The sequence below is a fragment of the Astatotilapia calliptera genome, chromosome 3 (assembly GCF_964374335.1).
Source record: "Astatotilapia calliptera chromosome 3, fAstCal68.1, whole genome shotgun sequence".
Classification (NCBI taxonomy): Eukaryota; Metazoa; Chordata; class Actinopteri; order Cichliformes; family Cichlidae; genus Astatotilapia; species Astatotilapia calliptera.
Genome location: NC_137424.1, coordinates 44,559,612 through 44,586,009, shown reverse-complemented (window position 1 = coordinate 44,586,009; position 26,398 = coordinate 44,559,612). Strand labels below are relative to the sequence as shown.

Genomic DNA, 26,398 nt, shown 5'->3' with positions numbered 1-26,398 from the left:
TTATTGGCTCAGTTAAGCTGCCACTGCACAAACTAAAATAAGCCGCTTATTAATTGTTATGAGTCAAACTGACAGTTTGATAATAGTTTTTGTTCTATTTATTTTTAGTAAAATACTGATTTTTATTTTTCCAACCATGTGTTTTTTTTTCCAGGCAAATAAAGTTAAATGCAGCAATAATTATCCTTTAAATAGCTGTTGATAAAATTGCACCAATTAAAAACCATTAAAAACCAACAAGTTCAGCCTTGTTGCTCCTCCCTGGAAGCTGTTTATCACCAAAGTTTCTTCCCCCGCAGTTACTCTCCATCCCCGCCCAGCTCTGCCCTCCCCTCCTCCCAGCCCCTCTCTAAAACAGCCCACCCATCTGGTCTTCTTTCTGCTGGCCCTCTCGCTTCTTCCTCGCTCAAATAAAGGTGCCAATCACTATAATTGGCACCCTGCAGATCGATTGTCCCTGTTTGGAAAGGTGCCCCTCACCAAAGTCTGGGCTTACAGGGGATATATGTGGTATTTTACCTTCACGGCTTTGAAAGAGTTATAACTTGTTCTTTCTTTGCACATAATTCTTCACACTGACATGTAATTTGGGGGACTTTTGGTAAGAAATAATAAAAATGTGATTCATGTGACATGTCTGCGTCCGCGTGACCCAGCGGTAGGTACTACATCACAAAGGGTTCATAACAATCTTGGTGAATCTCAGACTGCCCTCTGTGAGGACCAAACATGTTCAGTATCTTTAAACTGGAAAAGCTAATCACAGCTATTTGTCATGACTGAAAGATCTTCTTTTTTCATTAGGGAATAAAAACGGGTTACAGGTGGGTGAAAAGTAGCTGTAAGTCCAGTTTTTGTGGGTAGAAAAGGGGATAAAATAAAATAACCCTTACACATTTATTGAATTATTCTATGATTAGATATTTTTCCTACTTATTTCTTGCCTTTTCCTTTATAAATATACGCTGGTTGTTAGGGCTTACCATTAGAACATGGTTACACTGGCTTTAATAACAAGAGCAATAATAATAATGCCAAAATATACCCTCACTGTACAGAATCTTTTAAAGCACTGCTCTTTGCAATTAAATCCGAGGTTTGTTTAGGGAAAACAGACCAATGAGTTTATAAGGTGTCAGCAGCGCTCTTCCAATTCTTCCTCTAATTTGACCTTCTCCACTATAATAAATATTTTTGCAAATAAAAACATCAGATTATTATTTCATACAGGCAGAATCACATGAGTCATTTCACATTTCGTGAAGTATATTCTCATCCAATTAATGTCCCAAGGACGTGCCAATTCAGGCTTTGTGCGCCACCATGCAAACCAAAACATAATTAAAGTGTGAGGAATTTAAAAGGCAGCACCTCCACAGAAAGGCCTGGAAAAAAAGAAGAAATGAGCCGTCCACTGCTTTGATTTGCCAAGCGAATAGGGAGAGGCCAAGGTTTTTAATAAAGCTGTAAGCAAGCTAAGGCACTTTCAAAATGCTCGGAGTGGATGGAGGAAGCTCAAGCACGCAGATGTTGGTCATGTTTGTTCACTGACAAAGACAAACGAAATAAGCCTCTGCAAGGACTGTGGATTACAAATACTATCACTCACAACAAACTGTGAAATAACTTGTTTTTTTTGAGGGGGGGCATTTATTAATTATTATTTTCTTTATATTCACTCTTTAAAGTTGCATTTTTGGCCCTGAGGCAGGCCAGAGAATGAGAAATAAAACAGAACACAGGAGGCAAATTACATAGACATATATTTATATGCATATGAATAAAAATACATATACATATTGTACAATATCTTGGCAGAGCGTGAAAACTGCTCTGTCAGCCCAGAAACAGAAAGTAAGCCTCTTTAAATAAGTGCAAAATGTTAATGAGACAAAGAATTGTAAAGCATATATAAAGTCTTTTTTTTCCGAACTTTCTTTCACATTTTGTTTTTCCTGTTAAAATCACACGGAGCAGACATGGAGATAACTTGTGCAAAGACCCATTTATATATATTTATATATAAATTTATATCTATGTACATACAGTTTGTTCATCATAAGAAGTAGCTGGTGCCATTAGCTTGACATTAAAGTACTGCTCAAAGAAAAGAAGTTAGGGCCTCTGCAGGACCTAGGCTGTGCATAAACCAAAGAGTAAACCAAGCAGAATCAGTTTGTTGTCTTCAAAATAAACGGAACATTTTTCTCACAATCTCAAAGGACGAGAGCCGCGAGGAGGCCCGCAATGTTCCTGAAATGGTGGTCTCGCTTAAACAAGTGCAAGATGTCACACACGCAACAAAAGCAACACTTCCACGCTTCAGCTGGAACGAGAAAAAGAAACTAAGACGAAGGCTTTGTTGAACTGATGCAAAGCTTTACCCCATTTCCTTCTGTCAGGGAGAAGAAGGGCCGTCTCACTTATCCGGCTGTCCCCCCTCAACCTGAAGCCTGCATCTAATGAGCTGAGGACGCATTACAGTAAGTCCAGAAAGCATTCAGTGGCTGAAAGTTGAGGGAAAATATGGAGTTTGAGATTTCTTTTGCAACCACTGAACATTTTCTGTCATCTCACATTGGATGGGAAATGAGCTAAGAAGTTCAGTGTCTTCTGTCTTGTGCAGCTTAATGCAAAACAGTAGAAACACTTTTTTTTAATATCCAGCAAAAAAAACAAAAAAACAAGAGAGAGAGACAGCAGAGGAATGAAACAACCTGGCTGTGAGAAAAAGACAAATAAACGAAAAGACTACATTGGCCCTACACGAGAAGCAAGCCTCCTGACCTCTCAGCTCCATCTCTCTGCTCAATATTTGATGCCAGAGCATGTGAATTATGGATGGTGCTTATAGAAAATAATACAGTGTTCAACAACATCACAGGTGCACTGCTACAGAAACCTACGAGTAGATAACAGGGGGATTTTTTTCTTTCTTTTTTTTTATTGCATCGCTGCTGGGCTCTAAACACAGGAGCAACAACAAATCACCAGCTACTGGCTGCTGGTACACGGGTGCAAAAAGGCCCGGTGAGCTGAAGGTCAGAATCTTTCCTGCACTCAGAAAGAAATGTATGTGCAGCCAGAAACATGCCCGGCTGTTTTAAACGTAGCCCCGGCCTTTACTTACAGGCACTCTTTTTCTTTTTTTTTTAAAATTGATGTCATGGCAGTGTCCTTTTTCTTTTTTTTAGCACATGTCAGGCCATCTTCAGTGAGTGTAAGAGAAAGAGAGCAGGAAATAAAACTCACAGTGAGGTGAAATTTAGAAATGAATAGATACATGGGAAAACAGACGAGAGACGGGAGTGAAAAGGGGGCAATAACTCATCTGACACGCACAAATTGAGGGCAAACTGTTTCGAATAGCAGGCTCTCGCGGTTGATTCTGATTTGCTTTGGACAACAAGGAAACCTGGACAAATGGCATCTCATGGGGAAGAGAAAAATGAAAAATACAGGTCATTCAGCCACTTCCTTCCTTCTCATTCAGCCCTGAATGAATCAGACAAATGCTCTGTTAGATCTAACACGAAGAGGGGAATTTAGCTTCAAATCAATCAATTAAAGAATGCAGCTGAAAGAAAGCTGCAGATTATTTCAGGAGGGGAAATAACTTAGGATGTATTTTTCCTGGCTTTAATTCTGAAAATCACCTTCCTAAGAAAATAAACTTCTCAGGAAGGGTGAGGGGGTGAAAGTGGAGGAAATACAGGATGATGTAGAAACGCCATAAAAACATAAAGTGCTTTCAATGAGTGGTGAACGCAGACAGGCTGAGGTAAAGTGTAACAGGAGGGCAAAACAGGGCGGCTGAAGGAAAATCAACAGCCTGAGATTTTCTCATGTAACGCTGCGGCTTACTGTATCCTGAAAATGTTCAAAGAGATTAAGATTAGGGATGTGATGACCCGGTAAAACAGTACTTAGGTAGCTTTCATGTTGTTGTAACATTTCAAAAATAATAATTAAATAAACAAACCTGAAAAAATAGAAAAATTACACTATGGGTTATGAAACAGCAAATCCTACAGCTGTCAGGAAATCCAGCTGTAGGAACCTCTCAGAGCAACGGCCAGGTGTTTGGGGTGTTCAAGCGGATATCCTCTTTCATCCATTCATCATAGCCGATAAATTAAAAGAAGCTAATAAAAACTAAGGGATCATCACTACATAGCCAATGATTCTGCAAACAAAGACCTTCTTTTATCCTCTAAATGGACCGTTTACCTCGGTGCGACCAAAGCAGACCTCGAGCAAAAACCAGAAAGTTTCCGGTACCAAAAATCTGCATATTCATCAGTTTTTTAATCCAAACTGCAGCTGCAGCTAACGTTTTTCATCATCAGTTAATCTGACAAATGTTTTCTCAGTTCTTCTTTTAGTATGTGAAAGGTTAGCGCTGCGGTCGCTGTACCATCACAAATCATCTCGTTTGAAAAGTTGAAACCAGAAAAAGTTACAGGTTTGTTTTGTTGTTTGTTTGTTTTCTTTTGCTTGAAAAGCGATGCTAAACAAGTTATTATCAAAACTGTTGATTCATTTTAATGTGTGATGACTTAACGATGGAGATGCAGCTTAAGCGCAGAGATCTCTGCGCTGAGAGTCGGTGCTTATTCTTTACGCCTCTGAAAACTTTCTCGGTCTCAGCGTCTTGAAGACAAGATTACAAGGTCAAACTGATACCGCTGGCCCGGGTTCAAAGGTCATCTCTCTCAGCCCGACCTCCACTTACTTCACCGGCCAGAGAACGCACGTGAGGCGCTTCTCGAGGCTTTATCTGTAAACGCTCTGGCAGACACTAACCAGCCTTCTTTTCAGCTTTCTTTTCATGTTAAACTGTTAGATCTAGATATGTGATTTTTGCACCATTTGTCCAGATCCTACCACATTATGTTTCATACACAAACACAACCAAAGAAACTTTTACAAAAACTACAGCTGGACACCAAACAGACTGATATTAAAATGCTACAGTTCTTTTTTTTCTTCTTATTCTTATTATTATCGTGAAAACACATCAACTAAAATCAAACATGGCCACGTGTACAGGAATAGAAATGTGTACATAAAGCTCTCTTTGAAATACCGCTCTTCTCATTTTTTGTTTTGTTTTTCTTTTTTTAATCCTGAACAGTAAATGAAGGCCTGTATAGAGAGAAAAATCACACACACACACACACACACACACACACACACTGGACAAAAAGTGAAGAGTCGCTTAAAACCACTGCAAAGAGAGTGGTGATAAAAACATCTGCCTGTCGGAGTTCACGCAACATACACACATGGCATTTTTTTTTTTTCAAAAATCCACAAGTTTGTTTTTTTTATGTGGGAGGGTGAAATCATCACTTCCTACCACATCAAGTCCTTTTCACCATTTTGTGTCAGTGTGCCAAACAGTGCAGTGGCACAAAATGGTGCTGTAAGAAAGCGACTTCCTCTCTTTTCTTTTCTTTTTTTCGCACTTCTATGAACCGGGCTGCTTTCTTGCCTCACTGCAGCCACTCAAGAGTCAAACAGGTGGCGGGGAGAGAGACTGAGGAGAAAAACTCTTCCAAAGACGAGCCCTGCTCCCCCAGTCGTCCCCTGAAAGAGGGGCATTACACTTAAGAAACTGTCTTCTTCCCACCCAGGTCTGCCTCCTTCCTGTCCAGCCGCATGTACGGCTCAAATGCTGAAGAGCCGCAGCCGTAGGAGGACGACAGTTCATGGTGAGCGCTCCCCAGGAGCGGCATGGAGAAGCAGAGGGGGTGAGGTGGCGGGACACCCAGCCGCGGGGAGGGCGGGGTGCCCCCCAGCGAGGGCAGAGAAAGCCCGAACGTCCCTCCTGGTAGGGAGCTGGGAGGAGTGCTGCTGCTGATCCCTGGAGAGGTGGAAGAGCCTCCACCCGGGCTGCTCAGCAGGGAGCCATTTGCTGGATGAGACGGAGGCCCCAGGAGAGAGTTGGGTGGTGGGGGGGCAGGGCCTGACAGGAGGCGCCCCTGCTCTAGGAGGCGCAGGATGTTGCAGGTGGCCAAAGACTCAGACGTGGAGGAGGAGCGCTTGTCTGAATCCTTGGTGGTGTCCTTCTTCTGTTTGGTTCTGCGGTTTTGGAACCACACCTTCACCTGCGAAGGCAAACACAGTCTGTCAGCGGTGGAGTCGGCAAAAATGTTACGAGAAGAACTGAGAGATGATTTTGCCAAGACTCAAAGAATAGGACCAAATAAATTTTCAATCACAGTCGTGAAAACCCTGATTTTATTGCACCTTTTCTTCATTTCAGCACTGGAACGTCTCCAGAATCATCACACTGATTCACTTCATGCCAAAAGCTACACAGCTCCCAAAGTCTGAGGACACTTTGTGACCTCAAGTGCGCTGCAACAGCAAAACCAGTCATAGCCTCAGAACTCCATGAAGAACAAACAGAGATAGTTTAAAATCAAGGCAACAGCAAATGGATCAAATCTGTTGTTTCTGTCTGCAGCTTTGACCACGATTTTGCCCACTTTGTGGCCCTAAGAGGTTTGAAACGCAGAGTCTCAACTGAAACACTGGAAACTAGAATGCAAAATGAAAAATAAAGTGAAAATTTGAAGCTGAAAGAACAAAAACGCTCTCGAAATCGTTCAGTTTCATCGTTCACAAGACATCGTGTTAACTGCAGCCAAACAGCAAAAGCTTGGTGAACTCTGTCTGTCCTTGTCTGCCATATTTAATTAATGAAGTGCAGCTTTAATGTACAGTATGCTTAAAACTTAGGAATGGCTACGGGGAGGCTGATTGAAGGGAACATAGGGGTCACAGGGTCACAGCTCATAGAGAGACACCTCTGTAAGGAGTCACCCATGAAAAATGTATAACATCCTGACCGAGATACAGCTAACTCCGTGTTTCGCTGCAGGTTCACTGTATCGCAGAGTGTGGCGCTAAAACGAGCAGCGTAATAATTCAGCATTTCCAACAAGCTCTCGGCTTGGTCTAATCAAAAATGAATCAAAATCATCAGCAAAAGGAGTCTGAAACAAGTTCAGGAGAATTAGGAAAGCTTCTGTGGAACGAGACGTTGTTACTTACAAGTATTCTCGTTTGATCTTTACTTAAGAACTACAATTCAAATTAAGGTTATTTCACTTTAATTAAAAAAATAATTAAAATGTTGTTTTATTTTTTAAAATTTTAGCAATTAAATTTATTCTAGTTCATTAAAAATAAAAGTTAGGAAGCTGTATGAAAATAATTTTAAAAAGAAGAACTGGAGCAAAAAACAACTGAAATAAAATAAAAGAGACTTGGAGTATGTGGTTAAAAAAAACTGTTTGACTGATTTTCACCCCTGAGACATGTAAAAAGAAAACTTTTAAAAAGTTAACTAAAACTAAATAGAAACTAGGAAATCCCTCCTGGAAACTGAATCAAAAACAAAATAAGTAAATACATTAAAAGCAAAAATAACTCTGTGGTGTCAGATGTGATTTAGCTTAACAGCCTAAATACTAAAGCTGCTACGCAATGCTCCGTTTGTGCTATAAAAAGCAGTAACTAGAAGCAGCTGTTTTTAATTCTCGCTTCAGACTTTAAAGCTGTTTTGAAAGATTTCAAAGTACATCGACATATAATGTTCATTTACATATTTTCAGTTTCAATTCATCAGCAATTTATAGAATAATTAATCTACAGATTTATTTCTGAACTAAATGATAATCAGGAAGAAAAAGATGCAAATGCAAATCTGAGCAGTTTTTCTTTCAGCTAACTTCTTACAAGCAGCTTATTTTCTACAGGTGGTGTTTCCTTACATGTCATCCTACCTTCTGATTACTTCATTTTGTTGCTGAGGTTGGAAACCAAGCTAAACTAAACCAAAGAGATCTCCCCAGGGATTTACGGTATTAAATAATATTTGTTAATCATGCCTCGTTTATCGCCCCACTTCTTCTCCGCTCACATCTATACGGTGTAAATTTATCCAACATTACACAACAGACGTTCCTAGAAATCCAGTAATCTAATCCCTGGTAAGAGGGAATTCCTGTTACAGGAGAAACATATAAACCTGTGAAGGATCTGCAGCTCATGGTAAAAAATAAAAGAAAAAAATACTTTCATATGACTGTGTTGATTGCACAACAGCCAAATGACACATACGAAGGAACGTAAAGCTACGTGAGCGTAGATCCACAGAGAAGTTATGCGTAAACTGGACCCACACAGAAAGTGGTCACATGACCCATCGCTCTGACAGAGGGTCTCATAGGAACCTACAGGCTTAAAACACCATTTCAACTTCATTTCATCAGGCTCACTGAACATGTTTGGCCTGATCTTAAATCTCATTGCTGCTGAAAATCACTGCAGTCCACTGGTAGATTTCCAGCTGCAAGTAAGAAAAAAGGGGAGTCGTCATGACCTGGGGTTTGTGTTGTGTTTGAGCAGAAACAAATTAAGAAAAGAAAGCACAGCAGCTGTGTGCTGAGATGGACTCGATCTGGATGTCTTCTGATGCCTCAGGGGCAACTGACAATGTGTCTGTGGTTCCTAGAAAAGCTATTAATGACTAAGCCTGTGACTGTAAATGCAGAGAAGTTTTTAAAAAGATCACATAAAAAATTAAACCGACTCCACGCGATGGCCGCTGGTGCAGACATGACTGGTATTGGCCTGTTGCTTTAGTACTAAGAAGGTAAATGATCATTGTGGAGAGCAAAAGAGGAAATGTGTTTGCTATAAAGCATTGGATAACCATCCTTTGTGACTTAGCCATTAATTTGGCCTTTTAAATCAATCTGCATTTTTTACTTCTTAATTAACCTCCGAGGACCTGGCGTCCACATATGTGGACATCACATTTTGGGTAATTTTGACTAAAATACTCAATTTTGCTCTACTGATATCCACTTATGAGGACATTATACTGCCATTGTTCTATAAAACTTTTAAACGAATATCCTCATATGTGGCTCTTATGTTTCTTAAAAACAAAAAGAAGGTTAAAAAAAAGTTGGTAATTCTTTGTTTTTACATTCATTGGGCCCCAATGACCCCAAATATCAAAGACAAATTAAAAATGCGTGCCGTGGAAGAGTTCTTAGGAGGTTAAGAATAACCAGACTTTTTTGGCAAGTGTTGCACTTCCATGACAAGCAGATATCCCGGGTAAAATTTCAGTTTCCATCTGCTGATCATAAAAAATGCAGATCTGACCAAATCAAATCCCTAGAAATGTGTCCCATGCCACTGGAGGCTTCCATACATGCTCATCTAATCCCGACTTCTGTGAGATTATGGGACATTTAGTAAGAACTCAAGGGCACTTTGATGGTTCCTACGTACACATTTCGATCCTTCCCAAGGACCCTGCGGTCCTTCTAGACTCTTGCTGAGAGACGCTTTTGTTCAACTGGTATCAGCTAAGTCTTATCTTCCAAAACATCAGAGCAATCCAGTAAGGCAATAATCTAAAGCTGTTCATTTTTATTCAGATAGTCAGTCTGGCTGGTGTTAACTACAGTGTCACTGTAACAGCTACTAGTTCAAGTGAGATCATAGTTCCAGCTACTGACCGTGACACAAATAATGAGATCAGAGAGGATCCAAAGAATCCCACAGCTCAGAGAGAAATACTGATGCAAGCACATCTTACTGCAAAGACCCAAACAAGGCGCGGGGGGGGGGACGGGACGTCAGAGACGGAGATAAGAGGGGAGAAGAGGGGAGGGACAACAGGAGGGTGGGAAAAGCATCAGAAATGATGTGTGCAGCATCATGTCCTTCCTTATATTCCAGATTTCGTCCTCGTTAGCTCACACACGACCTTCTAAGACCTCTTTCTGTATCTTCACGTGCCTGCCAAATATCCAGTTAAAGGCTTTCACTATGGAGCAAAATCCCTTTCCTCTACCCTCATTGACGTGGGCGTGGCTTCCTCTCCTGCTCACATCAGTATCCTCCTATCCACTGCTCCAAACAAAAGGAGGGAGGGGTGGAAAAAAAGCTTTCCGATGTTTTACAGAGGGAAAATGATGAGAGGAGAAGAAAGCAAAGCTGCCTTTGGTACATCTACACTATTGGATGTAAATCCTTTTTTAATGGGATCCAGGGTTCAGCGTGGAAGCAGAGATTACCGAGGGAGATCTGGATCGGGTGTGACCTGCATTTGCCCTAGACAGGCAGACAGGCTCACCCTCTGCACCACGCCCTAATGCAGAACAGGGGGCATGGTCGGGGCGAGGGTGAAGAGTTTAGGACTGAGTCCTCCATGAGGTTATATTTAAAACAATCCAGCTTACGAACCAATATCCATCTCATTGTGTTTTCAGCCCAGACGTCCTTATCACTACATCATGGAATAACAAGAGCTTCATAAATAACTCCTCCTCAAATGCCATTAATGATGAAGAAGAGCTGCTAATAAAGGATCAAATGTTTCTTACATTGGTTGAGCACTCGCACTGAAGCCTTTGCATTAAAACCTCACAAACACATGCTTTCATGCTTTGAAGAGACAGTAATTTACTATATATTATTGCTTTTATAATTATTATTAATAATTACAACTCTGTGGAGCTGTGGTACGCTCTAAAACAGTCTTTTATTAAACATTAAGAAGTTGGTTTATCTATTAAATGATATTTACAGGTGCAGGCAGGCTTTTTGTGAATGTTCTTGTGTGGAAATATGTCATTATGTATATGGCTATTTTGAAAAAAAAAATCACATATGCATGTCTGTCTTGACCAGTGGATCTCTAGTTTAGTTTCCAGCGCGCACGTCACTTCTTCTCCCTGAAACCAGCCAATGCTGAGCAACAAAACACAATTTAAACAGTGATGGGGTAAATTCAGCCAGGTTGGGGTACGTTCAACAAAATGGAGAGATGATGAGGCCGCCGGGCACAGGTCAGAGGCCTTCACCGTGGTTACAGCCAGCTGCAAACAGCAAGGTGGGCAAACCGGGTTAGAGGTAGAAAGGTTAAGCCAGATCAAGACCCAATGTACAGATCAAGTGGGCATATGTGTGTGCACCTAAGCTTTGCTGTATCCAGCTAGAGATGGAGAACTGGAGATCATGAAAAGATTTATTTGTGTTTAGATGCATTTATGATTCTCAATTTCTTAATGTTTTTTTTGTTTGTTTTTTTTTTGCACTTTGACCCTTTTGTTGTATGCACTTGACCCCCCCGCACGATTGAAATCATTAACTACAACATCCCAGCAGCACTCTCTGACTGTATAATGGCTGTGTAATGCAAAGTGAAATGCGGCGCACTTTCTACGACTCCTCCACCCGCTTGTTGCTCCCACTGTGACCCTGTTGAGATCCCCTGATCTCAGGCATGTGACGAACACACAATGAAAACACTTTTCCATGGAGATTGTACCAGGCGCACCAGGGGCCACTGAACCATATATAATGCAATGATGGATGCTCAACTGTATGTAGCGCAATGGGCCACTGGCGACTCAGCTGTACTGTATGCGATGGGTTGGTAGCGGCTAGCTAATGGGCCGGACCAACTATCTATTATAAACTTACTGTCCTTTTAGTTTGGGGAAACTTACACTAATATCTATAAAACTGTTTCACAAAGATGATCAGTCGTATTTATGTCTCTGCACCTAAACTTAAAACTCACCTGTCCGTTTCAAAATAACCATCGTTATATTTGCTCACTTCTTAACCACTAACCTGACATTTGAATCATTTACATGCTTTTATTGTGAAGCCCCGTGGAGCGTTTGTTCTCAAATGCCTGCATAACCATGTTGTTTTAGCAGATGGCATCACGTCACACCGACCCTGGCCTCTCTCCATTGGCTCCCTGCATGTTTTACTTTAACGCACAGCAGAAATGCTCCTCCATCAGGGCCCCTCAGCTCTGCACAACCTGCCTGAGGAGAGACGCTTTAAACCGTCGAGGACTTCCTTAAATCACTTCTGAAAGCATATTTTGATAAACTCATTAACGCAGTGCTGTTGTTTATTTTCCACTGTCTTGTTTGCTGTCTCCACTGTTGCTGTAGCTTTTATAGCTTTTATTCCTTGAATGGTATTTATTAATATTATTGACATTTTGCTTTTCGCCCCTTTCCCCCCCATTAATGTTTGGCTTTCTGTTTTCATTTACCTCCTGTGTCCTGATTTTGTTCGTTTTTCAAAGCACTTAATAATAAGTCTTTTTAAAATGTGCTCTATAAATGAAGTCATTATAATAAAATGAAGTTTTTATGTACACACAGCAGAGGATGTGATCTCCTCATTGTTTCTGGGTATTTCAATATCACTTCTGTCGAGTATCAAAATGTGTGGTTGCAAAGAATCCCAGAATCTGCCCGTTTGAGGTTAAATGTACCAGATTCGATCATTTAAACACGTTCATGCATGAAAAAAATAGTAGTAGTATTGTATTAAAAGTAAAATCACCTCAGTTTAGGACTAGAAATCATTTTCACCTGCCTGATATTCACATCTCCCCTCCAAACTGTTGTCAGCAACACATTTCACCTGACCTCTAAACCTCAGAGCAGCTCCAGGTTCACTCAGAGGTTAACCTCGTTTTATAGAATCGCTGTTAGACATGGCTGCCTAATCCTCCTTAGCACAAAAGCACTCGGGACTGTTATGAGGCCCACCTCTCTCACTCTCTCTCTCTGCCCCTCCTTCCTGTCCTCTGTCCAATGACTGCTCTCCGTTTAAGCCATTACCTCCTCCCCGCGCACACTGCAACGTTAGCGATACACCGCACGCATTCAGCAAAAAAAAAAAAACTCAGCAGGTGTTTGGATGTGGTCCATGACTTTTTGTGCATGTCACCCCGCAGTCACTTGAATTTCCCATCGCCTTCGGCACATGGTCTCGTCTTGGCTGCGCAGCCTCGTGATGCCCAAATCTGTGACAGTTGTTATTTTTTTTCCATCTTTCTGGGGAATCACAGCTGGTAAAAGCAAGCTACAATAAAGCGCGACTCTACCTTATTCTTAGATTTCATGTCAGTGCATGCATCACCTATAGCACAGGGGGTCCCGCATCTCCTCTGCTCAGCGGCTTTCCTGTTAAAGACTTTAGAGTGTTTTAAATGAGCCAAAATGAAAGCATGTAAAGCCATCTATGCTACTAAAACACTGTCGTTAAGGCCACATTTTAGATACTTGTACTCATCAGTATTTGACTGGATTCATTACCTTCTAATTTATTTAATTTGCTCCGCCTCCACATTTGCTCCGTTTATCTGACTGCTTCCCAGCATTCCCATTTTCAACCACAGGAGTCATTGCAATTGTCAAACTGGAAATCTTACCCAAAAAATAAGGGCCACATGGGAGACCTTTGACCCCTCTAATTGTCTGGCAACTTGGGGTCAGCTTTGTGTGTGTCTGTGTTTGTGTGAGTGTTTGTGCACATGAAGTGAAAACCACTTGTATCCAGTTCTGCTGATTTCCTATTTCCCCATAAGCTGAAGGATTACAAGTTGCTCCATATGTTTGTAAAATTACCCTCTGCTTGGCTTCACACACTCTTCACTCTGCCAGAAACTGATGAAGCAAGTCAAATCAATCTATGAGAGTGATTAGGGACAAAGGCGGCGAAGAATTAATTGCTGTTATGTTCTGATTACCTAATCAGTTGATTAGATAATCAGAGCTTCACAGGTTTCTTCCTGACCATCGCTAAGTTGGACAAAGTTCCCATTTTGAAGACGACGCTCGAGTTTTAGGTCACTGCGGAGCGAAGAGGAAAGAGTTTGTTTCTTTTCAGCACCAAGTCCAAACATTTAATCTGAAAGCACAAAGGCAGCAAGTGTCCGTCTTTCTGTCTGTCTGTCTGTCTGACAGCCTCCCTTCCTATCTCTTTCTCCATTCTGAGTGTTTGGACAATCGCCGTACTGTGCGGCCGCCTCTCTGCTACATCTGCAAAACTATACGTAATGGCCAGGCCCTCTACGCTCCAGACGATCGGCCAGACAACGTCTGTCTGGGCCGTCATGGAGAACAATACGCACAACGAGCACATTCACTGTAAGCAGACACCCGCAGGAGCACGGCTCGTCGTCTTGTCTCAGAGGAACATAGCTGTCTTTCAGGGATCTATCGGCATGTACGTAAAATCACTTTCTGCTCGTGTTATCAAAAAAGGAATTTTGTATATCTAAAGGAGGAAAATCGGATTTCCCATAGGGCTTAATCAGGTCCATAATACACCTCTCTTGCTATTTCCCACTAAAACATTGACCGTTAAATAATATCATGCAAAGAATTTTGCACAGTTGCACAAGCAAACGGTAACTTCAGTTTCATAAGAGGTCAGAAAGGTTCATCGAGAGCCACGTTTCTCTCCTTTTACCCTCACATAGTGCTCAACATAACAATTATTAATTCATTAATACATTTTATTTATGAACCACTTTGCAAGCTGCTAAGAGAAGCCTTACACAACCGGTTACAAAGCCAAAGTTACAGGTTTTGGGATCCACATTAGATCATCTGTGACCTCTGACCCCTCTGCAGTACAGTAGGCCACAAAACAAAAAGCAACAAACAGCATCATTTGAAGTTTTTACAGCCATTAAACTGCTCTCCAGGCTGTTTGGCATCAAGAGACAGTCCATCTGAGAGAAAAGACATCAGACAGGGCAACAAACAAAGCATGACACTCATTTTGGGTGACTTATATACCTGCAGCTACATCTGAGAGGTTCACTCTAACACTGGCTGTACACTTCCTTCCATCTATCCAACCATCCACCCATCTTCTACCACTTATCCAGGGCTTCAGGTCACTGGGACAACATGAGCCAGTCCCTGGCTACCGCCTCCAGCTCTTCCAGGGGAATAAAGAGGCATTCCCAAACCAGGTGGATTGCAGGTTGGACATACCCAAAACACATACACACTAAAATGTGCTTCTTTTACAGAGTGTTTGGAGGCCAGCAGGGACAGAATCTGACTGGGCCAGAAAACACATGCAAATCATTCGTGTGCACACTCACCTGAGAGCTCAGTGAAGAAAACAAACTAAAGCAGACTGAATGATTTGTTTGGGATAAAAACAAGAGAAAGTTAAGAGCCGATCTGTGAACGAGCTCCACCTGCTCTGATCCAACACTTTTTACATGAAGCCAACTTTGTGTCCCACATACTAAACAATTTAACGGACAGCACACTGCACTGCACAAAACATAAGTTTTTTAAAAATATATTATCACAATATTCTTTTTTAATTCTCTTGACACTGAAATACCTTAATTTACACAAAAAATCTTCTCATACTCCCTTCTTCAATTTTTAAAATAAATAGGCAGTGGAGGCTGATAAAGAGAAGATATAGGAGACACTTTAGACTTAGATTTTACTTTCTGTACACGGAGAAAAAAAAATCTAAGGGTTTGTAGTCACAGTCCTAGATCCTGGAAGAGATTTATTTTGGAGATTTTTTACGTTTCTAACAGCCGAATGTTAAAAGATGTCTAACAGAAATCTAAAATCAGTGTTTATTTGCGGTGCATTCAAACAAATATGTTAAAAAAAGGTGTGCATTTGTGCTAGCATATGCCCAAATGTGCTCTGTTCAGTCAGCTATAAATTATCTATAAAACACGATCTCATCCCTGAACTCTCTTCCATTTGAGGCAGGATTACACCACAGCACAGAAACCATTAAATCCACAGCTTTCTGTGGAAGGGCTGCAGACAACAAAAGGCTGAGACAAAGGCAACCTGTACTTCATCTGGAGGGCAAACACACCACTCGAGCTAGTGGAGAGATTTAAAGAACACACAAGTTTGTTTTTCTTTGTTTTTTTGTTTTTTCCTGGCTGAAAATGTTGTACATGCTTTTATATATATTTTTTTTTACATTTTTCTAATGCTGACAGGCCATGTGTTTCGTCTGGAAGTGTGAGGTAGAATACACACGATAACACACACACATAATGTGTCCTAAAATACAGACGGTTACATAGACTTTCACTGAATCAACTGATTTCTCTGACTGCCATCCTAAAGCAACTCCACATGCAGGAACACACCTCCATAAACATCCATCAGTCCTCCGTTATCCAACCAAAACTGACCATGAAGGTAACAGAAATGGAGGCTTCATGTACAGTTCAGGCTTTGTGTGTGTGTGTGTGTGTGTGTGTGTGTGTGTGTGTGTGTGTGTGTGTGTGTGTGTGTGTGTGTGTGTGTGTGTGTGTGTGTGTGTGTGTGTGTGTGTGCTCCAGCCCTTCCTGCTGTGTTGTCCAGTAGCGGGGAGCCACCTGCCGGGATGAAGGGGGAGCTCTGAGCTGGTAACAGATTACAGAGTAACGCGTTACAACAGAGTGAGGGCCACGAGTGACCCTCTTTACACCTGCTTTGTTCATACGTGGACTCAAATGTTTCAATGAGGCTGAAGTCTTCGGTTTCTCTGAATTGTTTCAGTCAGAATAATTTAAGAAAAATAACTGTAACTGTAACCCTCATAAATAACACCTGTTCTCTTCTCTCTCACCCTGCTCTTTGTACTCTTTCAGCTCAATGCAGAAAAATCATATATATATATATATATATATATATATATATATATATATATATATATATATATATATATATATACGAATAAACTAATTTAAAATTAACTTCTTCCACACTAACAGAGCTCCACCCATTTTTATGGATAAATGATTGCATATGAGAAGAAGATTTACGCTTTCAAACTCGGGCCAAAATCACCAGAATCAGATTTGAAAGAAAGTGCAAAGTTTACATTTACGTTTTGGAGCTTGGAACACGTGAGAATAATAGTTTTGATATTCAGATGCTGATCAACTGCTGGAAGTGACTTTTACTTCTTATTTATGTGTTTTCTATATTTTTATATTATATGAATCAATTATGGAAATTTGTGTGTTTGTGAGCTGATTCAGGGTTCGCTTGAATACAAGCAATACCGGGAGTTAGGGATTTTTTTAATTTTATTTTTTAATTTAATTTAATGTATTTATAAATGTATTATATATTTTTTTTATTTAGTCTTTTTCATTTCAGTGATCACTTGATACAAAAGAGTTTGGCATAAAAAATAACGATGAAAGATGTACAGAGAAATACGCACATTTTCACCATATTTTAATTGGAAGTTAATCATCATCTAAAAGTCAATCATATTCCCACCGAGTAAACAAAATCGAAATTACCCCAAAACATGGACTTTGTTCTAAAGTGCTTTAAGCCCTGAGGCCTTCTGCTGTTTTTGCTTTCCAACAGAAATTGTTCACGAGATAGATAGATAGATAGATAGATAGATAGATAGATAGATAGATAGATAGATAGATAGATAGATAGATAGATAGATAGATAGATAGATAGATAGATAGATAGATAGATAGATAGATAGATAGATAGATAGATAGATAGATAGATAGATAGATAGATAGATAGATAGATAGATAGATGTAATTGAGTTCCTTTTAAACGTAACGCTCTTTAATTGTAGCATGAAAATCAGATTACTGCTCGAAAATCTTTAGAAGCGAACTCAAAACATCAACAAACACCATAAGTCACCAGAAAGCCAGAAAAACATCTCCAAACATCTTCCTTAAAGGGGGTCTGAAACTTATAAGAGCTCCTATCTTTCCTTTGTGATTGGTCGCGATTAGCCTTGAATGGCGCATTTGCCTAAAAACATGGAACCGCCACCGATAGAAAGAGGATAATAATGAGGAAGAAAACGCCTCTAATGCCAACTAAAAGCCTTTCGATCACGCTTAAAAGCTGTTCCCATAGCATTAAGAAATTTCGACTCCGTGGGTTTAATATTTCACATCAAAGAGATTTTTTTTCACTTGTTTTTTCACGTCACTTGAAGGCCAGACAGTTTTTCATTCAGCCAATCCTCAGCAGCAGGAAGCTGAGGCCCTCCCATTAACACCCCTATATGCAGCGCTAATGAGGGACACAGTGGCTGCTCTGTGTTTCACACACGTCCATCCGACCACCTTTATTTGTGAGGGCATGTTTTGAGGTACTTCACAATTGGTTTGCTTCGCGCACGACGAAGATGCGCAAAAGTGCTGCGTGTTTTTGCTTGCAACTAGTGCTTTCACGCAGGCGACGCGTCTCGGTACACAGCAGTGTTAAATCGACACTAGAGAGTGGGTCCACTCCTCTGAGTGTTAAATATAACACTGTTGAGTGTTAAATGAACACTTTTGACAGTGTTATATTTTTAAAAGTAACCTAGTCAGTGTTGAAGATTAACAAAGACTAACACTGAGCAGTGCTGATTTTCTAACACTGAAAAATAACTCAAAATGTTAGAAATATTCCAGTGTTTATATATATATGAAAAAAACATGAATATTAAAAAGCACACATTTGGACAGCAGAAGTCCAACTCACCTGTTTTAATCTTTAACATAAAGTGCATAAAGTGAAGTTACAGAGGATATAAGTTAATGCTGATTTACATCTGCGCCAAGCTTTTTATTGTTCTACATATGTCAACTTGTCCTTCAGCCAACAGTTTAGCCAGTTGTAATTTGTAATTTAGGGACAATTCTCTGAAACCAGCTCATTTTTAGAAGAAAAGAAAGAAACATAAAGCCTGCTGTGCTGCCGCTGCTGCTAATGCATAACTCCATACAGCCATGACCTCTGTGGTTGGGCAGGAATGAATGACGGGAGGTGGGTTCAGGAAAGAGTGCCATGAAATGTCACGATCTATTTTTTTGTGTTACAAAAACACCAACCCCCACCACCACCACCAATCATTTTCTGTAGTTTTTTGTTCACTGTGTGCTCAGCCTTGATTCTGTGTGGTTTCTTACCAACGTACAACCAAATAAACTGAATTAATAACTATGTATTTACATTTTAATTATATTTCTCTGCGTTTGCTGACAATTAAAACGTTTGAAAAGACAAAAGACATGCACTTTGATCGTAACACACAAGCAGCTAATGTGCATCCACATGTGTCACGGAGATGTTGACTCACCAAGAGGCTGTGGTTTGAAATTCATCAAAAAATGCATATATACCTAAATGTAGGCAGAGGTATTTTAAAAGCTCCAAAAATGGACTTGTGGTAGATACTTATTGATCCCATCACTGTGAAAATATGTGTTCATACTTGGCCTGGTTAGGCCTGCGGGCTTTAGGCTCATTCCAGGCCTGTATCAGGTTCAGTCAAACCCATGGGGTCTATTTGTGGATCATTCTGCTTCATTTTATGCACGGGGCGTTTAAAAAAATGAATGAATGAACATCCCTGTGCTATAAACCTGATTTATTATCTTGAAAACGGACATAAATAAACAATTTTCTGTGGAAAATTATTCTGTGCTTTGCGACTCCTCGTTTCCGATTGGTCGAGGAGCCAATTAAAGATTCTGCGCACACCTGTACTCACAATTAAGAAAACATCTGTCTGTCGCTAATCGAACCCCCGCTTTAGCTAGCCAAGTGTAGCAGAGGGCTGTGATGTTATTAAAGTAGCCTTTGTTATGAGATAAATTTATTGGCTAGGAACCGGCTACTTAACTTAGTAGCTAAGTGCATAGTTGGAGAAAATTTTGTCACGGCTAATTATTTTTAAATATTTATAAACCGTTTTGTTTTGTTTTGTATCATTTTTTAAAAGTATTTTTGGTCCAGAGCAGCTAGCTCCGTTTTGGCCTTACCTGCGTTTCCGACAGATTCAGCTGTCTCGCGAGCTCCGTGCGCTCGCGCCCCACTACGTACTGGCACCGCTGGAACTCGAGCTCGAGCCGGTACAGCTGTTCGGCCGTGAAGGAGGTCCGCGTGCGTTTGGGCCGATCCAAGTCCAGGCCCTTGGGCAGGACGATCTCTCGGATGGTGCCTTTGGCGTCTGTCCAGAAAAAGAAACGTCGATTCGGTTAAAGTAAGTGTTAACGTGAGGCTGTGGTGGTTATAACATAGCAACAGATTGCTGCTGAAAACGAAACAGAGAAAAACAGCTAAAAACTAGATTAATCGACTTTCCAGCAGCTGCAGACTTCAGAAACAGAACTATAAAGATACTAAACCGGCCAATATACGACTTCAGAGAGAAAACACGGAGGCAAACAGACTCTGTTATCAGTAATGAGCCTGGGTGTTAGGTGTTGTAAATGATGGCACATACTTTTAATGGTATGTTAGTTGAACCAACGTGCCATGTTATCATTAAAACTGAATTAGTTGGGTTTAAACTTGCCCTGCGCCCAAAACGCAGGGACATACATGAGGCTTGTAGAGCTGAGGGCCATGTTGGGTTAACGTGCGTAAAAGATAAATAAATAAATAAATTTTAAAAAAACCAAATTTGTGTGACGCATTGTCAAATTTATGGTACTGCGAGTATTTGGCTGTTGGTCAGTTCCTTTAAAAAAATTAAGTGTTGTATCACTTAATTTCTGCCCTGGGTCTTAAACAGAGCTACTAATGTGTTTTGTAACACTGCGACTCAGCTGCACAGAAGCTCTCTGAGCATCGTTTCCACTCCAAGCACCAGGACTGCGCGCCGTTATCTGCCCCGAACATTAGTTAGCGCGCACGGTTTCTATGGGTGGCAGCTTTCCTGCTTTTTCCTTGTGTTGACTTTTAAGTATTATTGTTTCATGTTTGCCATGACTTTTTTCCCTCCCAGAATAATGAAAACACCGGGAAAAAAATAATAATAAATAATTTCATACATTGAATCAGACCTAGTGGAGAGCCGAAAATTAAAAAGTCCTTGATAAATAAAAAAAAACCCACCCGTATTTCTTAAAAAAGAAAAAATTAAAAAGTTTGTTTGTTTTGTTTTGTGTTTTTAAACCACGTGTCCAGCCCGTGTATTTGTGGTCTCACTGTAGCTACGAATATTTGTTCGTATTTATCACAACGAATGGACGCACCGGCCAGACATGATCCCGTCGTTGTCCACGGTTTTTTCAGGTCATAAAATATGTACTCCAATAAAATATGAAGAGCTTTGAATAAAATATGAAACAAAACCGATTGAACTGGAGGCACATAGTGTTTTCTACGGGCAGGACATTGCTAACGGTAAGAGAAACGCATAGTGTGCGTAAAAACAAAACTCGTTTTTTTCTTTTGTTTGTTTTTTGTTGTTGTTAAGCTGTGCAGTTACATGGACTTGTTCGGCTCCTATAAATGTCAAACACCCTCTTCTTTGTAACGTGGAGTTGAAAATGTAAATAAAACATTGTAGCTCGTAAAACACAGCAGGTAAGTTAAAATGAGGATTGTTGCGTAAAAGACAAAAGGCGGGTTGTTTTTGCGTTTTGGTGACAATTAGAAGCGTCTGTGAAACGCCGTGAATTCATCAGTTATGGTCCCTGCACGCCATGAGCTGTACTGAAAACGCATTTCAATCCCAGCCCTACCAACAGCTCAAACACAAGTGTTTGGTTACCCCCTGATGCATAATGAGCTCTCCGTCTTTACGCACACATAGTTTATTTGCATAAAGTGTAGCCAGGCAAGAGAAAGGAAGGGGGAAAATCTTCTCTTCAGAGAGGCTAAATCTACTTAAACACAATCATACAGTACATACAGTTTAGATATGTCCTTGCTCGAGCAGCTCGAACTGAGCAAATATTTGCAAGCAGAGGAGGAAGCCAGCGGCTGTTTGCAGACCTGCTGACCTCTCGATGACCTCGGTGGCTCCGCGGAAAAGCCGGCCTCAGCTCGAAAAACAAATCCTACCGACGTTTAACCACACACTATCCCCACCTAAATGGCCTCACAGATCTGTCCTCCAGGCCTCTTTTTCTTCTCAGATGATCAAACTGAGGCAGCACAATAAGGACCGTATGTTCCAGCACTAGGGAGTGACGAGTGCTGAGGATTCACAATGAACACCTGACTGCCAGATCTCTTAATACAGAACTACGTTTGATTCAGTATGTCCATAAATAATCACAAACACTATTTTACATACAGATAAAACGCTCGAATAGAATCACCCAACAATGTTTAATTATGTGCAACAAAGAGTCAGAAATAAAGAATGACTCTGTTATTAATAAGCCGTGTAGGTGCATTTCTACAGGAGCACAGACGGTTTTTAGACCTCTTACATGGACATTTCTCTCCCTCTTCCTGCCATAGCCCTCCTAGTGAACTGTAGTAATTTTAATATTCTCTAAAGCTAAATATGCTTTTTCCCCCGCTTAGTGTGAGCCATGACAGCGCACGACAAAACGCTCGATGAAAGCTAAAACTAAACCAGCCAGCAGCCACAACATCCTCAGCTTTCTATAACCTGAAAACTGATAGGCCGACATACCGAGTCTGCCCACAGCGGTTACACACTCCTGCGAAATAGATCCCCATCGAAATAACGCTCAGATTTTATTTTATTTTTATTGTCCTCTCTCAATGCAGAGAAGCTGACGTTTATGTTTTTTCATAAATGAAATGCATTCTGGGAAAAAAATCCATGCAGGAAACTCTTACAATGGCTCACAGTTTTCAAATATTCTAAGTATAAATCAATATTTTAAACGAGGTTAAGACAGTTATTTCATAACTCAAATTATATCATTTTAATTTAATTTGCAGCTGGCCTAAAATATGTCTAACTGCTGTTTTATGTATGTTTGTGTATTTTACATACATTTAAAAAAGTACATCATGTACTTTTTTCACATTTTTTTAGCTGTCATCGGAACACATGATTTAAGTTCTCTTTTTATGTTTTCCATGACTCTGAAAGAACTACCAGCAATCATTTACGAACTTGAAGGATTAGAAACGGATGTATTTTATTTTATTATTATTTTTATTTTCTTCTTGACTTCATATTTTATCGGAACTTATTTTCTCACGATCTTACCCATTCTGACCTCCTGCAGGAGAGTGTGGACTTTAACACTTAATGAAATATTATGTATTAATATTTGTAATAATATAATGTTACTGACAGAAAAGGCAATACACACACACTTATGTGTGTTTATTTTGTGTGTGTGTGTGTGTGTGTGTGTGTGTGTGTGTGTGTGTGTGTGTGTGTGTGTGTGTGTGTGTGTGTGTGTGTGTGTGTGTGTTTTAAAATATATATCAGTTCTTTTGCAGAAACAGCGCGACTTCTCCCTGATTTTAAGTTTTAAGCCTTTCTTTTACTTCCTGCACCTCTCAGCTGTGATTTGAAGCAGCTGCACTCACTATCGCTTAAAGGCAAAATATCCCTGCTGTTAGGAAAATATAAGGCATGATCTCACTGAAGCAAAATGTCCCTGTTTTCATTATTGATTGGACTAATTAATTTTTTATGCTCTCACACGAACAAAGGTGCGGCCACAATTGATGCAACCAGTATTAGTCGATGATTTGTCTCAGAGGTTTAAGTTTGCATAAGTATGCATAAGTAAAAATGACTTAGAAAGCGAAGGTGTGTTTACTCCCCTACTGTTGCTGTTTAAAACTGTTATAGTTAAAGTGCACGCCGCCTGTTGTTACTACAATAGATACTTTTTTTCTTTTTTTCTGGGTCTCTCTTCACCAGATGTGTCATGCTCACATCATACGCTTTGTTTAGAAGTTCAAGTGTGTGTTTGATAAACTTTCACAGTTTTGACTCCATATAAACACAAGTGTTTCTTCTTTTTATTTAATAGTTTGATATGGTATTTAAAACATTTCCAGGAAAATTCTTACCACTGTCTAAAGTGTGTATATTTTATTTTAAATGCATTGCCTGGCTGCACTGTGTATCTGAAGTTAGTCTATAATCTAAACTGTTTTTGTTGTACATCCACTTAATTTATTTATGATACTCGTGCGTAAAATTTGACAGATCTTTGTCTGATCAGCAGTTTTAAGCACAGGACTAATCTCTTCGTTTTGTCCACTCACCTCTTACTAAAATTCTCCGGCAGTAGTCAGGGTCCACTCCCAAAAGTTTGTCATGCCCGTCTTCGCTGGAGGAAGTCGGCGTGGATGCTGATGTTCCCGGGGTGTCGGTGGAGCTCTGAACCGGAGACCGGTTCCCTATCTCGGAGCGACACTTTGTTTCCATCCTGTCCGGACACAGTGGGTTGGGACCACAGCGGTGGTTCCCATCGCCCATAGTCGTGGCCTGGTCAAACATCTACAAGTAAGTTACAATCTATAAGATTAGCTTTATCTCTCCCTCCTTACGTCACTTCCACTCAGTCCTCTCTTTCTACTTTCTTCACCTCTATGAAAATGTTCTCCAGAGACGAGGAGAGCATGCCCCCCTCTCCCTCCAAAATAAAGTAGATCCAGTTACAAAGGAACCATGTGGTCCTGCAAAGGGACCGTGGTGAGCTTCAGGTGTTGCTGCATGACGCACGGTCCGGAGTCCAAAACCGAAGCAAGAGTTAGCCGGGCCTAGGGGGGGTGAGAGCGAGAAAGAGACCTCGATATCTTTTCTCTAACTATACGAGGTGCAGGAGGAATGCATGGTGCGGGCTGCAAGGGGGGCAACAAGATCTACGGAGGAGCGGGGAGGTGCCACTCACACACTGCTCACCCACATAGAAATAAAGTGTGAGGAGGCGCTGAAAAAAACCCCACAGCGGCCACAGTTCACCGTGCAGAAGTCAGGAAGGAAAGTTTCTCCTGGTTTGTCCAGCGCAGCAGCCTGTTACTTCACTCCTGGTCAGATCGGCTGCCTCTGCAGATCCGTGACTGCATGTTGATGATGATGATGATGGTGAGATGGTCACATAAGGGGGTCGTCCTTCTCCTGCTTTTGAAAGGCGCACAAACAAAAAAAATGTCTGTGTTGAGACCCTTCTAGAGGGGAGTGTCGGGTAATGGGGTCACATTTGCTCGCAGTCTCGAGCACTCTTGTTGGTTTGTTGACAATTTGCTTTACAGCTGAAACATCACGTCTGAGCGGGGCGGCTCGAGCACCCTGCCTACATCAGAGCAGGAGAGACGGTGCTGTGTGGATAGCATTTGTGGTGACACGGTGCACTTTACAGAGGCAGGAACCAGACGTCATTTCCTGCCCGCACAGAGTCGCTCTCCCATTGGTCCACCGGCAGGGCATGTTTTCACTAGAGGATAAGCGGCGCTGTGGACTGCGATCAGGCACAGAGATATGAGACGATTGTTTTTTTTCCTGCAGTATTTCTCTGGAAACAGCCCGAAGAAGCAATGCACGGGTTTCCCTATAGCATCAGCACCAGCTCTGACTTTTTATGTGTGTTTTTGTGTTGTTGTACGGCTGAACTCTGAGCTCCTCACTGCGGTCCAGAAAAACAATGAGTGCAGATGCACAATGAACAGTTCTGACCCAGTAAGGTAAAGCCTGAATTATTCTCAATATGTCTCAGTTTAGCTCGATTTTTTTCCCTCACTCGATCAGAGGCACTAGCAATTCTCAATGGAAGCCTCTTAACACCAGGAAGAAAAACATATCTATATTTGAGCTGTGCAGTAAAATATATGCTTAATTTCCTGCTTATTAAATCCTGGATGTTCTTATCGGTCTTTGCCACATATTGGGAATAAACAGAAAGCCCCCTGCCCTGCTCGCATGCTGTGAGCGTTTCTAAATCTATTCTTCATTCACATGAACCTTCGAGTTCCCTTTTTCTTATTGAAATCAAAATATTACGATACTAGTCGTTTTTTAAAACCGAAATCATGATTTGGGGCCATTAAATAAATTTCTATATTACTAGACTGTGCTGTGCGTTGAGGACAGAGTCGCTTCAATACGCAGAACCTCGTAAACTGAGTTGGATTTTTTTCTGAGAAAGTTGTTGTGCCCCTGAATGTTGTTGTGATGAGGCCATAATTTTGTAAAAAAATAAATAAAAAACAAAGCTCATAGCTAAATAAATAAATAAAATACATGTATTTTTTTAAATGTGTGGTATCTACAAAATATTTTATCTGCATAGCTTTAGTTCAGAGATTGGATTTTTAGCTTCCAGCCAAAAGCAGCTGTATCCTGAGGATGGATGCAACAGCAGCAAAACACGTGTTTTGAAATTTTAATCCGGTGCCATAGTGTCACAATCTCCACTCTGAAAATGACCAAAGAGTTAAACCAACTGTCTGAATAGGCGTTCCGGTTATTTTGTCCACCCCCTTAGCCTGCACAGAATTGTCTGGTCTTTTGTTTATGATATGGATGGTAAGCACACTGCACGCTGTTAACACACAAATCTGTCACAAGCACTGAGATGAAGCAGCACAAAGTGAGGTTACAATTTGTTTTCCATTGGAGATAAAGCGGCTCATTGCCAGCGCCACTGTATATGCGCGGAGTCATCTTTTCACCGGTCTATTTTCTTCTGCCAGCTTGATGTTGATGGTGCAGCCTGTAGTTTGTTGTGATTGTGAGATAATTTCAGTCGCGGGCGCAACTGAAACATTGGATGGAATTTCCTCTTTACAGGTGAAACGTGTCTGAAAACAACGCGGAAAAAGGGGGGCAT

The 26,398-nt window shown here is 40.8% G+C and overlaps 1 protein-coding gene across 1 annotated transcript; it reads right to left on the bottom strand.

Annotated features, from left to right (window-relative positions):
* Window positions 1-1,745: 1,745 nt before the first annotated feature.
* Window positions 1,746-25,308, bottom strand: vax2 (ventral anterior homeobox 2). The gene is made up of 3 exons (XM_026162314.2): window positions 23,835-25,308; window positions 19,652-19,839; window positions 1,746-6,113 (listed from the first exon to the last, which is right to left on the bottom strand). Exons 1-3 carry the CDS (start codon window positions 24,067-24,069, stop codon window positions 5,613-5,615), a joined length of 924 nt encoding a protein of 307 aa, XP_026018099.1. The 5' UTR covers window positions 24,070-25,308; the 3' UTR covers window positions 1,746-5,612.
* Between the last annotated feature and the right edge of the window lie 1,090 nt (window positions 25,309-26,398).